The sequence below is a fragment of the Mesocricetus auratus genome, unplaced genomic scaffold (assembly GCF_017639785.1).
Source record: "Mesocricetus auratus isolate SY011 unplaced genomic scaffold, BCM_Maur_2.0 Super-Scaffold_100676, whole genome shotgun sequence".
In the NCBI taxonomy this organism is placed as follows: domain Eukaryota; kingdom Metazoa; phylum Chordata; class Mammalia; order Rodentia; family Cricetidae; genus Mesocricetus; species Mesocricetus auratus.
Genome location: NW_024429266.1, coordinates 181,372,190 through 181,387,187, shown reverse-complemented (window position 1 = coordinate 181,387,187; position 14,998 = coordinate 181,372,190). Strand labels below are relative to the sequence as shown.

At 48.9% G+C, this 14,998-nt stretch overlaps 1 protein-coding gene across 1 annotated transcript in view; it reads right to left on the bottom strand.

Annotated features, from left to right (window-relative positions):
• Slc6a13 (solute carrier family 6 member 13) overlaps window positions 1-14,998 on the bottom strand; it is a 36,698-nt gene that overhangs the window by 3,832 nt on the left and 17,868 nt on the right. Inside the window, exons 4-9 of the mRNA XM_005066041.4 lie at window positions 12,231-12,371; window positions 9,342-9,426; window positions 8,576-8,708; window positions 7,631-7,765; window positions 1,790-1,893; window positions 798-922 (exon numbers count right to left, since the gene is read on the bottom strand). Of these exons, the coding sequence (XP_005066098.1) occupies window positions 798-922; window positions 1,790-1,893; window positions 7,631-7,765; window positions 8,576-8,708; window positions 9,342-9,426; window positions 12,231-12,371 (723 nt within the window). The remainder of the gene's footprint in view (window positions 1-797; window positions 923-1,789; window positions 1,894-7,630; window positions 7,766-8,575; window positions 8,709-9,341; window positions 9,427-12,230; window positions 12,372-14,998) is intronic.

The following is a 14,998-nucleotide window of genomic DNA, read 5'->3' as shown; positions in this document are numbered from 1 at the left end:
ATCTGGGTCCCCATGTCCATGGCACCACCCCACCATATTAGGGCAAGAAGAGAACATAGAGACCCTAGCAATAGAGAAACTTGGGTCTAGCAATGGCTCTATAGACACTCGGATCTACTGCCTCAAACCAAGGGTCTCAAGCTAAGAGTGAGGTCCAGAAGCCAGCAGGCCAAACAAATCCATGACGCTGATCTGAAGGAAAGTTCGATAAGATGGGAGGGGCCTGCTGAAAACTAGGGCAGGGAAGGGTGGTGGCTTTACTGTGTTGACAATTATAGTAAAGGAAATATCCAGGGCTAGATTTGGTCTGGGCCTGTAATTCACTGGCTACCCTGAAGCCTTTTCTATCCCCATCGTGAGTGAACCAGAATCAAGAGAACTCACTGACACATTCTCTAAGCTGATTGTAATGGCAGAAACAAATTCCCCTGCCAAAGCCTGGTTAAGCCACAGGAAGCTTCCTCCAAAACACCAAGGATACCCTGTGACCTTGGACCCAGCTCCCACACTAGAACAGGCAGTGTTGGTATCAGTTTCACATGGTTTACACCTCATGGCACAAACCAGACGCTGTGCATAGCGTGTGCCACACACTGCTTCAGTGTCCTTTATCAACATTGCTTGGGGCTTTTGTTGTTGTTGTTGTTGTTGTTTGGGGATATTTATGTGGACCCATATAGTTAGGTTTCCCTACTTTAAATATTTGAAATGCTTCAAAATTGGAAATGTTTTCAGCATTAACTCTGGATCCCGGTTGCCGAAGGTCTACCTGTCCTCAGCCTCCCCAGAACACTCACCTGACTCAGCAACCTCGGATATGGGCACGCCCTGCTCCTGAGACATGAAGCCCAGGATGGAGAAGATGGCAAAGCCGGCCACGAAGCTGGTGCTGCTGTTGAGGATGCAAAGGGCGATGCAGTCCCTGTGGGTGCAGTGGGAGAAGGAGGCATCGGGCTGGGTTCGGAGAACGCCAAAGGTCTGGGCTTCCTGCCCAGCAGCTACTGAAACCCTGGGGAATACAGCCTCTCCCACCATTGCAGAGGCCAAGGACGGGGCTCCCTGGCAGAATTCAGACTGCTCAAGTGCACCCCTCCTCCAGCCCCTTCGGCCCCCAGCCAGCTCATATGTGGAATAAACCATGGTGGTCCTGAAAGAACACTGCCGTGTGGAAGGAAAACACGGAACATTCCGGGGGCTCCATCACCTCCACCCTGATACACTACGACTACACATCTAGGGACACAGCCACTCTGATGGGAGCCCACATGGTTTGGATATAGATAATTACAAGGAATAAATAATTCTTAGACATCTCACTTTGATCTTGAAATGCACAATAGAATTCTTGGCAATATTTCAGATAATATTAAAACTGGCTTGAGTATGAACTAGGTAGGCACGAGACAGAGATCCTAAAGTGAAGAGGGGTGTCTGGGAGGTAGGCCTAGGCAATGAAATGAGACTGTATAAGGACACATCATTTGCCAGGTAGAGTCACCAAGACAGGGTCACCATTGCACAAAATTAGTAATAACTTTCTAGCCTTGCTGACATAGCTGTCTTACACCTACGAGCCTCCTAATAAAAGCCAGAGAAGATTGTATACCTCATGTGGTCTTCCAGCCAATCACATCTGTCCTACCCTTTGAAAAGCAATCCTCTGCCCATCCTGCAGCTGACTTCTATGACTTTTCCATAGCCTTGGGGTACTAAGACAGGATGCAGACGGACCAGGTGCGTGAGCTAGTGAGGTCCACCCTGATCTAGGTTGGCGAGAGGCGAGAGTCACCTGTAGCAGTTGTTGTGGTACTTGTTGTAGCTGCCCAGGGCCGTGAGGCACCCCAGACAGATGGCAAAGGAGAAGAAGATCTGGGTGCCCGCATCCATCCACACCTACACAAGGGAAAGGGGGAAGCTGAACAGTACGGAAGCCCATGGGAGTCTCCATGGGAGAACACAGGCTTGCCCCAGGCCCTGGCTAGCCGTGGTGGCAGACCTGTTCCCACAGCTCACCTAGTGGCTCTCCATCTTGGGCCCCTAAATGGATTTCTTGGGGATGCCACAGGATGAAACAGATGCTGGGAATTCAAAGAGGACTAACAGACACGTGGTGGGGAGGATTGGAGGATGCTCTAGACCTAGAGCCTGGGATCAGGTATTCATTCAGTCATGGATATAAAGCCCTTGCTCAGCTCTGCCCTGTGTCCTCCTGTCTCAGGTCTCACAGCATGTGAGCAGCAATGAAGGCATTTCCAGGGATGAGGGTCCGTAATACCAAAGCCGTTTCAAGCCTGTATCTCTGTTCCACAATCCTTTATGTCTTAGAAGAGAAGAGAATAGTCCTCCACTCACAGGTGTCCAGAGGATGAAGTGGAAAGCCAGCATTTCCCCCACTAAGCCTCAGTGTGGCTGTCACTGTTATCTCAGCTGGCTGACCCAGACTTACATGCTGTGATTTAGATCTAACAGCTAGAATAATATCCCAATGAGAAAGAACATCAAGGCTCAGGGCTAAGTCATTCTGCAGGGTTGCAGGAGGTGGACTCCAGAGGCCACAGCCCTCTTACCTCCCATCAATTCCTTCCATAGATCACAACCTCCACTGCTCCTTCTGGCCCCACAGCTCCCCAGTCCCTTCCTGCCCCTCCCTAATTTCCTAACCACAACCAGCACCCTCACTCTCCCAGCTCTACCCTCACCCCACCCTCCACTTTCTGATCACTGGTCTTACTCAAGTGCCCATCTTCCTCCACAGGATGGGCTCTAGGGGACCCAAGGGCAGCTGACCACATAGAATCAGTCCTGCTCCTCAGCCGACATCCACAGCTGAGACACTAAGTCCCACAGGCTAGAGGAGAACCCAGAGCTTTTCCAAAGCTCTCTGACAATACCAACAGTCAGCTATGGGATCACTGTCATATAGTCCTTGAGAAATGGCATTGGATGGAAACCAGTTACCCTTTCTCTTATTACAGTTCTGTCCCTACATGCATAGGGACCAAACAGAGAGATGGCAGAGGAAAGGGAGAGCATCTGCAGCCATCTGTCCTCTCTGCTCCCTGAGAAGCCCCTCCAGGGAAAAGCTAGCAGCAGGAAGCACAGTCCAGGGTAGGGGAAGGGCTAGAGCTAACCAGACAACAGTAGAAGGCACCAGATAACCATAAGCAGAAATTGCAATGGGGAGGAGTGATGGGACCAAGCCTTTCAGAGCAGCTGGACAAGCAGAGGGTAGGGTCAAGGAGACCACAAGGACCGTGAGGATGTTCCTTCAAGATGTTCCAGGTCCTCTGCTATCCTAAAGGTGTCCTAATCATCTCAGGGAAACACAGTGGCCTATCATATTGTTCTGTCCTTTTCTTTCCTGACTCTATCGGGTCTGGGCCACTTAACAAGCAGGGCACTGAAGCAAGGGACACTGAGTCCGGACAGAGAGGGTGTCCTGGGCTGGAGGTGAGAGGACTAAGTTAATGGGATAGCTGTCGTGATGCCAGCTGCTTTCTCCCAAATAGGCCACTCAGGTCATAGTTGTACAGCCTGAAACTAGCCTTGGACTTTTGCCCCATGCTTCACAATGCGTTGGCTCTGTGTCACAAGGGCGCCCCGTGTGCCTACAGAGACACCATGATGGCCCCTAGGCAGGCGGTGGCTCCCTCCTGTCACAGTGCATATTTGTGAGCTTGGATTTGGGAAGAAGTCTTAAGAGAAGCCATGACTTGGCTGTTTGCCTGGCCTAGCAGGGGTTGGAGACAGGGGGGCAGAACGGGCCATGTCAGGAGAGAGGTTAATGAGAACAGAGAAGCTGCCACACAGGAGGGCGAGAGTTCAGAGCTCAAGGGTTAGATGTGGCCTTTGACGACAGCCCTCTGGCTGTGAACTTGGCAGCCCCAGCTCTGTGCAGCTGCAGCGCATCAAGCCTGCTGGGGTAGGGGAATGGAACAGGATGGAGTGGTGGGGAGGCTTCGGGAACACACAGAGCGAGTAGCTCTGTTCCCCACCACAGGCGACCCACTCCCCCATCATTCCAGGCACCCTGGGTTTCAGAACAAAACTCTGATGTGTCTCCCACTGGGCCAGAAGATTGACCCAGAAAAAAAGTATGAAAAGCACTTAGTGGAGTGTGGGCAAAAAGAGGCCTTTGGGGGAGAGAGGAAGAGAGCAGATCCAGGAATGATGTCTTCAACCTCTATATTTGTGGACAAATGTATGCTGCTCTTAGGAGGGCAATGGCTTACCATGGGACCACCATGGTCAAACAGACGTAGGCTCCATTCTTTACTGACACTTGATTTAACCTCACTGAACCATCTGTTCTCATCAGAAAAATCAGTCCAATAACAAATAAAATAATATATTCAAAATGCCTAATGCACAAATAAATGTTAATTCCCTACCCTAGAGTAATAGAAAAAGAAGCAGTCCTTAGAACTCAGATAATCTATAGGTTTTCAGATGGTCATGATGGTGCCCACCTTGTAATCCCAGCACTTGGGAAGTAGAGACAGAAGAATCGGGAGTTCAAGGTCATCCTTAACTACAAAGCAAGTTCTAGGCCAGCCCAGGCTATCTGAGGAGAGGAGACAGACAGGCAGACAGACAGACAGACAGACAGACAGACAGACAGACAGACATATCAAGGATGAAGGGTAGGTAGCAGACTCTAAATGAATACTCAAGACCAGACCTACCCCTCTCAGGTACTAGCTTCTGCTTCTCAACAACTCTCTTCAGTTTCCTAAGCTTTCACGTCTCCATCTATAAAATGAGGCCAATACCTGACTCAGGATGCATTTGGTGATTAACACAATTCAACCATGACAGGCACTGAGCCTTGTGCCTGACGGGAGGTAAGCACGAGTGAGCAGCTTTGCTTCAGCTCTCCATAGACAACACCAAAATGAAGAACTAGTTTTGCTGGGTGGTGGTGCAGCAGCAGCGGTGCTCACCTTTAATCCCAGCACTCAGGAGGCAGAGGCAGGGGGATCTCTGTGAGTTTGAGGCCAGCCTGGTCTACAGAGTGAGTTCCAGGACAGCCAGGGCTACACAGAGAACCCTGTTCAAAAAAAAAAAAAAGAATTCGTTTTGATCCATGGTTACAACACACACTTCATAAGAGTTGCAACATGTGGGAGTTAAAAGTTTCCACAGGGCTCTTCAGACAATCTATCTCCACTGCCTGCCCTTCCTCATCAGCTGAAGTTCAGCAGAACAAGAGGTTGCAATGAGGGAGAGACACATGGTGCGAAAAAGCAGGTGCTGTGTTCCTAAGAGCCAGCTCTCAGCATGCGCCCTGGAGCCGGGGAAAGGCGGGAACCCGGCCAGCACACAGCAAGCCTGGCAGAGAGAGGAAATGAGAGAGGAACCCAGCAGTCTCCCCTGGCTTTCCTCCCCTGCTCTTGGCGGGAGGGATGCCTTTAGTCTTTGTGTTACCTAGTGGGGATTCTGTACCTTTCTCAAGTGCCAGGCAAACACCAGTTGGAATTATCACCCTTCCCAAGGAGTGCCAACTACATTCAATTAGGGCCTAGCAGGATGTCCCACCCTGCAGGCACTGCTCAGCTCATAGATGACAACATGGGACTACAACCTAGCTGCCCTTGAAACTGCTCCCTGCCCACAACCACAAAGCCTAGGGAACAAGCAAGTTCCCTGTGCAGCCTATAGCTGCCCGGGGATCGGATGGCAACAGGAGCTCAGCATTCAGCAAGCCTTTCTCTCTGAGGCAATCCAGACACAGCTTCATTAACCCCCGGAGTTGAAGGTTTCCTGGCTCACACTCAGACAAGGATTCTAGAAACTTATCTGCACCTAGAATGGGCCTGGCACAGAAATGTAGCTCAGTAGTTTTCGGTGAAGGAGTTTGCACAAGAAGCCAGGGTGAGCAGATACCTTGCCTTCCAGAAGAGACCAGGTCTGTAGGATTTGCTGACAACCAGACCTGCTTCCAGCTGCGGCAGTGAAGACAGACAGTCTTAAAACCCAGGGGTTGAGAGCTGGCCTGGCACACGGTGGTGCCCTGCAGTCATCTCCAATACCACAAAACCTTAATGGCCTCTAGGCCTGTTGTTCTATCTATAACACAGGAGTATCTTGTTAATATGCCATGAGAATTAGCTGAAAAAAGACATGCAAACCTCTTAGTAGTGCCAGAGACATAACAGTTGGTTAGGGCAAAGCCACACATATTGGGCTCCTTTGGTCTTTCAGCCTACCTGTTGTTATAGAACATCAAGGGGTCCCTTCTGCAAGGTGAATCCAAGTCTGACTTTACTTAGCCTGCCTACACTACAGCCCCAAGCATCCTGCTTACTGTCCACTACCCATCATAACCCTCTGGGTCCAGGTAAAGGCAAAAGGTTTCCAAATCATGCAACAGAAACATCACTTAAATACTTCGTATGCCTGGGCCTGTGGTCTGCCTGTCTGCACAGTGCAGCAGCTTTGCTGGTCAGGCTCCAGAGTCCCAGAAGCTTCTACAGCTCTGGTCCTGTAGCTTGGCTCCCATTGCCCCATGCGACTGGTCATAGCCTGCATCTCTGTGGTTTGTGAGAAACCAGGGAAGAGAAGAAAAGACTCACATCCCACAGGAAGACTCAGGCCCGAGGCTGCTGGAGTTTGTGAGGAAATTCTGGCCAGGGTGAACCGGCTGCTGGGAGCCATGGCTGCCCTGAGAAGATTTGCAATTTCCCCCAGATGAGTCTGCAGACTTGGGAATGGTCAGTTCTGGATCGACCCAATTCTGAACAAAAAAGAACTGCTGCCTCAGGTCAGCGGGGACTTGGAACCCTGCACCCATCCCTTGCCTTGCTGTCTTCCCGAGGCTTCGCAGATAGGACCCGCACCCTGTTCTTTTTAACTGTTTGGAGGGAAGGCAATTCAGCAGTCTTTAGGTGCTGGGAGCCACGTGTCCTCATGTCCCCTGGGGGTCCTCGTACTGATACAGAGAGTTCCCGAAAACCAGGAGGAGTATCGACAACCTAGACACACTCCCTCTGAGCCAAGGCAGCACAGGCAACATGTTAAACTGGGTAGTAGCCTCCATGTCCCTGCTGCTTGGCCAGCCTTCAGAATGGCTGCCAAGAGGACACCTGTCAGGAGCAGGCGCTTCACAATCAGGCACTTCATACTCCCTCACTGTAAGGCAGCACAAACCTCCAGGGCACGCGGTGAAGTCATAGGCAGCGGGGTGAGAGAGCATGGACAGCAAAGGAAAAGAGACAACTGACAGGAAATTTGACACCAGCCCCAGCTGCTGTGGGGGAACTGGAAGCAAAGGCTGAGGGCCAGGTCACTTGGCCAGAGAGAGGGCACCACAGGGCAAAGGGGCAGCAGGCTGAGGGGGGCGAGACAAGACGGGAAGCTCAGAGGGAACTGTGGAGTTTGAGAATGAGGAGGTAGTAAAAATGCTTAGTGATATTTGCAGGCCCAAGGATTATTTCCAGGACCCCAAGCCCCCTGGGTTCCCAAGAGAAAACAGTGGCAGGCACTGGATGACCACAAGCAATTGCTGGAGGTACCCCACACGCACTAACCACCGTCACCACAGATATTTGGGGGGCCATCCAGGAGCTGAGGTATTCCATACAGGTCAAGCACCTCAGAACCATGTGGTGGCCCTGTAATAACTTCTCACCTGGGGGTCCCACAGACGTGTGATGTCAGGGTACAGATAAAACTGAATTCCTTGGGCTGCCCCAGGCAGCGTCACTCCTCGAATCAACAGGACCACCAGCATGAGATAAGGGAACGTGGCTGTGAAATACACCACCTGGTCAAGGCAGGGGAGAAAGAAGGACAGAGTAAGGACGTAAGGAGCGTGCTGGAACCCCCTAGCAGCGGGGAGAGGCCTGACACAGGAGCTCCCAGCCTGCACAAAAGGGATTTCCCCTCCTGCCCTTCCTGCAGCCTCGCAGCTGTTCAGCTCCATCTCTCCAAGCCTTGGACCACAACTCACCGATCCTTCCCTCCAGCCCCACCCTCCATGCTACTCAGTATTTGTGGAGTGGCAGGGTGAACCAAAGCGTTTGCCCACACAAGTGCTTACAACTAGAGCAATGGTGTCTGGTATGCAAATGTCTGTGCCTTGTGATCCCTTGGTGGGGGCGCAAATTAGGAAAGAAGACTGAGGGGCAGGAGTCCAGAAGAGCTTACACACACACACACACACACACACACACACACACACACACACACACACTCCGCTTCAGACTCTAGGACAAAGAAAGGCCAACATTCTGGAACTGGCTGAGAATCATGAGAGGTGGACAGTCTAACAGCATTTTCTATCCACTGAACTACCTTATGAAATGGAGACCCATGACTGTTAGATCTGCAAGATGCTCCCACCCACTGTAGACTGCGAAACTGGAGTTCCTCTGGTGCTGCCCCTCCTCCCTCTCTCCTTCCATCCATCTCCCGGGAGTGCACGGGGGGGGGGGGCACAGAATCAAGGAAGGAAGCCACAGAAGCTGCTGTTGTCATTCCCTCCTGTCTTGAGTAGGCTAAACCAAGGGTGACAGCCCCTAGGGAAAGCAGGCTGTCCTGGGATGGGAGGGTGACAGCGCTTGCCAGCACAGACCTTGCCCGTGGACTTGACCCCCTTCCAGATGCAGAAGTAGCAGATGATCCAGGCGAGCAGGAGACACAGGACCAGCTCCCAGCGCAGCATCCCCAGGTGCTGGATGCCATCTGAGAGCTTCAGGACTCGCCTCCTAAGAGAGAAGGTGTACCCTGGCCTTTCTCTTGCCTTTCATTCCTTCCTTCCTCTCCCTCCCTTCTGTGTTGTTGGTTTTTATTTATTTTGTGTGGGATTTTTTTCTGTGTAGGGGATAGAACCCAGAGCCATAAACATGCTAGGCAACCCCCCCAGCCCCAAGGGTTCATGTGTGGGCAGTGGAGTGACACCTCCAAGCTCTTGTCTAAAGACCTGTGATGCTCTCCTCTGCAGAGGTGGCGACAGACCTAAAGTGTGACTAACACACTGTGCTCAGTTCAGTTTGCTTGGAGTGTTCACTGAGCATGGGGGAGGGGTGCAGACATAAATTTTCTCATCCTTCTGAGGATGCTTGATGTCAGGGATAAAGCCTTGGGTGAATGGCATTCAGGGATAGGACCTGGATGAGATGCAGCACCTTCAGCCAGAGGGGAAGGTGGTTAGTATAGTGCACATATATGGACACCCTCTGACATGAGACTTACAAAGCTCATCTAAGAACATTCCTGCACTAACCATAGTAAAGGTACTATAGGATTAAGTGAGACAGGTGCTGCCCAGGGAAATCCCCAGCCCAGGCCCCTCTTTGGAATGCACAGCCACATCCACAAGGAAGAGGGGCCTCACTTACTCCCAGAACTCGATGACAGGGGAGGTGGCATTCTCGGAAGTCACATTCAGGGAATCATTGGTCTTCTGGAACTCCACACAGTTTTCTACCCATGAACCCCAGGGAGGAAGGAGAGAGTTAGTTCATCAGCCAACGCCGGGTATGACCAAAGAAAACAGGATCTAAGTAAGGTGATCAGAAGGCCCTGGGCTAGAACCCTGCAAGCCACACTTTCTCCCATGTAGCGGCCTTCCACAAGACGACCTCACCTCTCACACGCTCCCACTGTGGACTTTCCACCGTTTGTCTGTGTGGGCCAACGGCACTTGGGAAGAGGCTCTGTGTGCCAGGTGATTCAAAATATAATCTATCCCCGGGGAACTGTCCCAGGCGGAGCCACAGCCTTGGAGGGATGGTAAGGACACCTTCTAAGAAAGTCACATAGCAAAGTGGCCAAGAACACGGCTGCAGGGACAAGGTCAGAGAGCACTGGCTTGAATGCTGACTCTCAGGGCACTGGCTATGTGGCCTTGGGTGAGTGGCAGTGTGACAAGCATCACTTCCCTGATCTCCAGAACAAAGATACTAATAGGAGGGACTGGTGGAATAGTAAATGAAAATATCAGTGTGAGGAAATGAATGTTGGCTCTTCATGACCTGAGCGTCACTATGGAATTTTATATAATGCTGACACTTTTTAAATGTCTTATCATCAGTATAATCTTGGGGAATACAAAGGCAGATATTTAGGGGGCCATAAAGATAGCTCCGTGAGTAAAGGTGCTTGCTGCCAAGCCTGATGACTTCTCTCTAGATTCCTTTCTACTTTGCTCTCGGTGCGTGTGCTGGCTGGTTTTGTGCCAATTTGACACAACCTAGAGTCATTAGAGGGGAAGGAGCCTCAAATGAGAAAATGCTTCCCTAAGATTGGGTTGTAGGCTAGCCTACAGAGCAGAGGTTCTTAACCTTCCTAATGCTGCAACCCTCTAACACAGTTCCTCATGTCGTGGTGACCCCCCAACCATACAATTATTTCATTGCTAATTCATAACTATAATTTTACTACTGTTATGAATTGTAAATATCTGATACACAGGATATCTGAAATGTGACACACACAGGCCCCCAATGGGGTCACGGCCCACAGGTTGAGAACCACTGCTATGGAGCATTTTCTTAAATAGTGATTAATGGGGGAGGGCCCAGTCTATTGTGGTTGGTTCCATCCCTAGACTAGTGGTCCTGGGTTCTATAAGAAAGCAGGCTGAGAAAGTCATGAGGGGCAAGTTAGTGGGCAGCACTGTTAATGGCCTCTGCATCAGCTCCTGCCTCCAGGCTCCCTCCCTGCATTTGTTCCTGTCCTGACTTCCTTCAGTGATGAACAGTGATGCGGAAGTGTGGGTCAAATAAACCTTCCCTGCCCAAGGTGATTTTGGTCACGGTGCTTCATCATGGCAATAGTGACCCTAACTGAGACAGGGTGACCCTTGCCACTCAGTGACAGCTCCAAATGAGGGGGCTCCTTGCTTTCATGCATTGCCAGTCACCGGGTTTAGATCAGACCCATAGTTCCAGGCCCTCCGCATTTCTTGGCATCTTATAAGGTAGGTAGCCAGTTTGTGCTAGGACAAAAGGCATTCTCTGCCTCATAGTCTTTCCAGCTAATAGGCCAATGACATCAGTAAGCAGCAAGAAGAAACATGTCCAGGAAGGGCCAAAGGTCAGTGCGAGGCCACCGGTTCATTTGGTAGGAGCCCATCGCAGTCATGGGGTGTTGGGAAGCACACCTCTAAGATTTGACTTTTCACTTGACAGCGATGGTGGAACGCGGGTGGTACCACAGATGGGCAAGGCCTTGCCTGAGAGGTAACTGTGAGGCACTAGGCCACTGGTTGTCATGGTGAGCTAGGAGAACCAGGCAGAAGCCAGATTCTGAAGGTGTAATGAAAGCCAGTCTAAACCTGGCAAGTCAGGGATTCAAACTCCAGCTCATAACCAACGGCTTCTCTGTACAGGAACGCATTCATGGTTGCCATTACTCCTCCTTACGGTCTCATGGACAAGCACTAAAAGATACCTGCACACTGATCAAGACACGCAGCAACAAGAAGCCAAGCAGAACATCGGCCTGCATGTTCTTCGTCTGTGCTATCGAGCCCTTCTGGCATTAAAGTGAAAGTTCCACAGTTCTGCTCCCCAGACACCCAGACACCACGTCCTGTGTTCAGCAGCCACAGGGACTGCACAGAGAGCATGTCCGTCCTCATAGGCAAGGCTGTTGAGAAGTGCCGCCCTCGATAGCTTTGCTGTTGCCACGGTTCTCAACACATCAGAATCTATCGATACGTCAGTTCTATTGATCTAAGCTGCTCCCAGAGCTTTATAAACACAGAAGTTAGCTGCTGCTGTTGCAAATTTTATTGATAATGGTTAAAACAGCTCCTCACTGAGTTGAGCACAGATAAATTGCAAGTTTGGAAAAACTTAAAATCATATCAGATATGAAAAACAAATAAATGCATTGACATATCAAACAGGCCATATTTCAGATAGAAACAAATAAGTGAGTGAACACAGTAAAAGAAGCCAGTTCTATTTGCACAGTACACAAATAGAATGCATCAAGGTTTAAGGTCCATGACATTTTGTTTGTGAGGCTGAAGAAGTCTCACATGGGAGGGGAGTGTTGGATGAGGAAGCTGAGGCCTTCCACAGCAGTCATGTGTCTGTCACTGAGCTCCATCCCAGCCCCTCACTCTTTCTCTTCCTATAAACTCATTGTAATCTATTTGACAGATTATGAGTCCAAAATGTGAACTAGAGATTGCAGTCCAGGAAACAGTGACAATCTCACTCCTGGTTAAAGCAGCCAAGCAGGAGAAGGGAGTGGGCCATTTGCAGTGATCTTACCTGTATTCCACTCATGGCTGCAACTTCCCCAGGGGAGGTCGGTGGTGAAGCTGCTGAAGAGGTAGAAGAGGGCCCAGGCCAGGACAACGATGTAGTAGACATTGAGGAGACTGACGATTATCTGTGAGGCATAGCCGATGCCTGGGGAGGGGACTGAAGCTTTGGGCCAGGACAGTGCAAAAATGCTCACATACCACCCGCCCCTGTGAGGGAAGGGACTTGCATGCCACTATCAGGTCCCAGAGCAAGAAGTGCTAGACCCAGCCTCCAGGCCGAAGGAGTGGAGTTTCTAAGTTCCAGTGGTCTCCTGGGTTGGTCTCTTGTCTTGTCTTCTGCTGTTAGACCTGAACTTTGATATTTATCAGACTCTGAGTTACCATTTAAATACATAAGGCTGGAGCTAGGCATAGTGGTACATACCTGTAATCTCAGCATTCAAGAGGCAGAGGCAATTGGATTGCCACAAGTTCAAAGACAGCCTGATCTACCTAGTGAGGCCCAATCTCAAAATAAATAAAAGAAACTCTACCATGACATTAGTTCATTTCCCCAGAGTTAATCTGGCATATTTCTAAAGTAAAAATGCAATATCAGGGCTGATGATATGACCCAGCTAATAAAATGTTTGCCTTGCCAGCATGAGAACCTGAATTTAATCCTCATAATAGAACCTGAGTTTAAAAAGGAAAGAGCCAGATGTATTGGTGTGTGTTTCTGATGCCAGATCTGGAGAGGCACAGACAGGCAGATCTTTAGGACTCCCTGGAAGGCCAGACTGGCCTATTTGGAAAGTTCTAGGACAGGGAGAGACTCTGTCTCAAAAAAATAGTGGACAGTGTCTGAGGAAGAACACCTGAGGCTGACCGCTGGACCACACACACACACACACACACACACACACACACAGGAACATACCATGCACACAGGAACATACCATGCACACAGGTGCACACACCATGCACACACACACACACACAGGAACATACCATGCACACAGGTGCACACACCATGCACACACATACACACACATACATACACACACACACACACACACACACACACACACAAACACACAAAGCCATGAGAGCAGAGACAGGCATTTTACACAGGAGAAAATACAAACACTGGATGAACACCTTTAAAACATCCATCATCTCTAATAGCTACAGGGGTGTAAACTATCACAGTAAGGTACCGTTCAGTAGCTACACCTTGGTGATGTTTCATATAGTCAAAGGAGCCCTCAAACTTGCTGTACAGCCTAGGTTGGTCTTATACTCTCAATCTTCTGCCTCGATTTCCTGCGGGCTAGCATTACAGAAATTTGACCCATACCAGGCCTCTTGGGGAAGTTTTATTTGTTTTTACAAATGCTGTAACTCAGTGGTCTCCATACTTGTGTAGACACTAGAATGTTCTACAGGGCTATGGGTGTAGTTCAGTGGTAGAACACATATAAGGTTCTGAGTTCAAGTCTGAGCACCACAGGCATTTGGGGAAAGACTTGCTCATGTCTTTGACATTGTCAGTCAGTTAGCGATGCCACAGAACAACCTAATGAACCAGGTCGAGAATCACCAACTTCATATCTGTTTAATCGACTGATCCTACTCCAGGAGTTTGTCTCTGAACAAATCATTTCAAAGCAGAAGGGAGCTATCCAAATAAACAGAGATGACAGCAGAATATGAAAGTTTTATAAGTAATTGAAAATTAGCACAATGCCTTATGCAAAGAACTTCTAAATTATGATATGTTCAATTGATGGGAGTATACAAACCATCAAATGATCACAGTTTTGAAAATGAAAAACAAAAAAACCTGAAAACCAGACCCTAAATCATGTATATTACATGGCAAAGCATTATAAGCACCACAGAAAGGAAAAGGAAAAGTGAAGCCCTTGATGAGTAAAGGGCTGAGCAGATGTACATTACTATCACGGAATACTACCCAACCAAGAAGACATGAATTATCAGTATACAAACAGCCTAGATAGCCTGCTGGATGTGAAGAGCACGTTGAGTGTGAAACCCAATCACAAAAACACTTCATACTGACATTCTCAGGGTGGCAGAAATAGAAAAGAGAACAGAATTTTCCAGAATGGAGGCAGAGAAAGGAGTAGCCACAGGCTGGAGATGGGTATGGTGAAGCCACTTGGTGGTGGTAGTGAGGGTCAAACAAATCATCATCTGATAAAAATTAAAATGATACACACAGAACAGGGGGTAGTAGTAATAAGTTCTGTGGATGATGCCAACGTCAATTTCTGGGTTTTGCTAACATCCTGTGGTTCTGTACAAAGTCATCATTGGGGAAAACTGGATGAAGGTACATGGGACTTCCCTGTACTATCTTTATACCACTCTGTGAATCTATAACTATTTCAAAATAAAAGCATAAATTAAAATCTTAACTATAAGGAGAGAAAATATGAAATGAAAAGGTCTAAAATTTTAAGTCATAATGTCAAGGTGGTAGAATAATTGATGAAATATTCTTCTCATTTAAAATTCTTTTTAAGGGGCTAGAGAGATGGCTTAGCATCTGACTATTCTTCCAAAGGAACTGGGTTCAATTCCCAGCACCCACATAGCAGTTCACAACTGTCTGTAACTACAATTACAGGGGACCCTACACCCTCACACAGACACATACGTAGGCAAAACAGCAATACAAAATATATATTTTAAATAAAATTCTCTTTTAAAATGTTTTCTAATTGATTAAATATGTCCTGTTAAAAATAAATCATAATTATATAC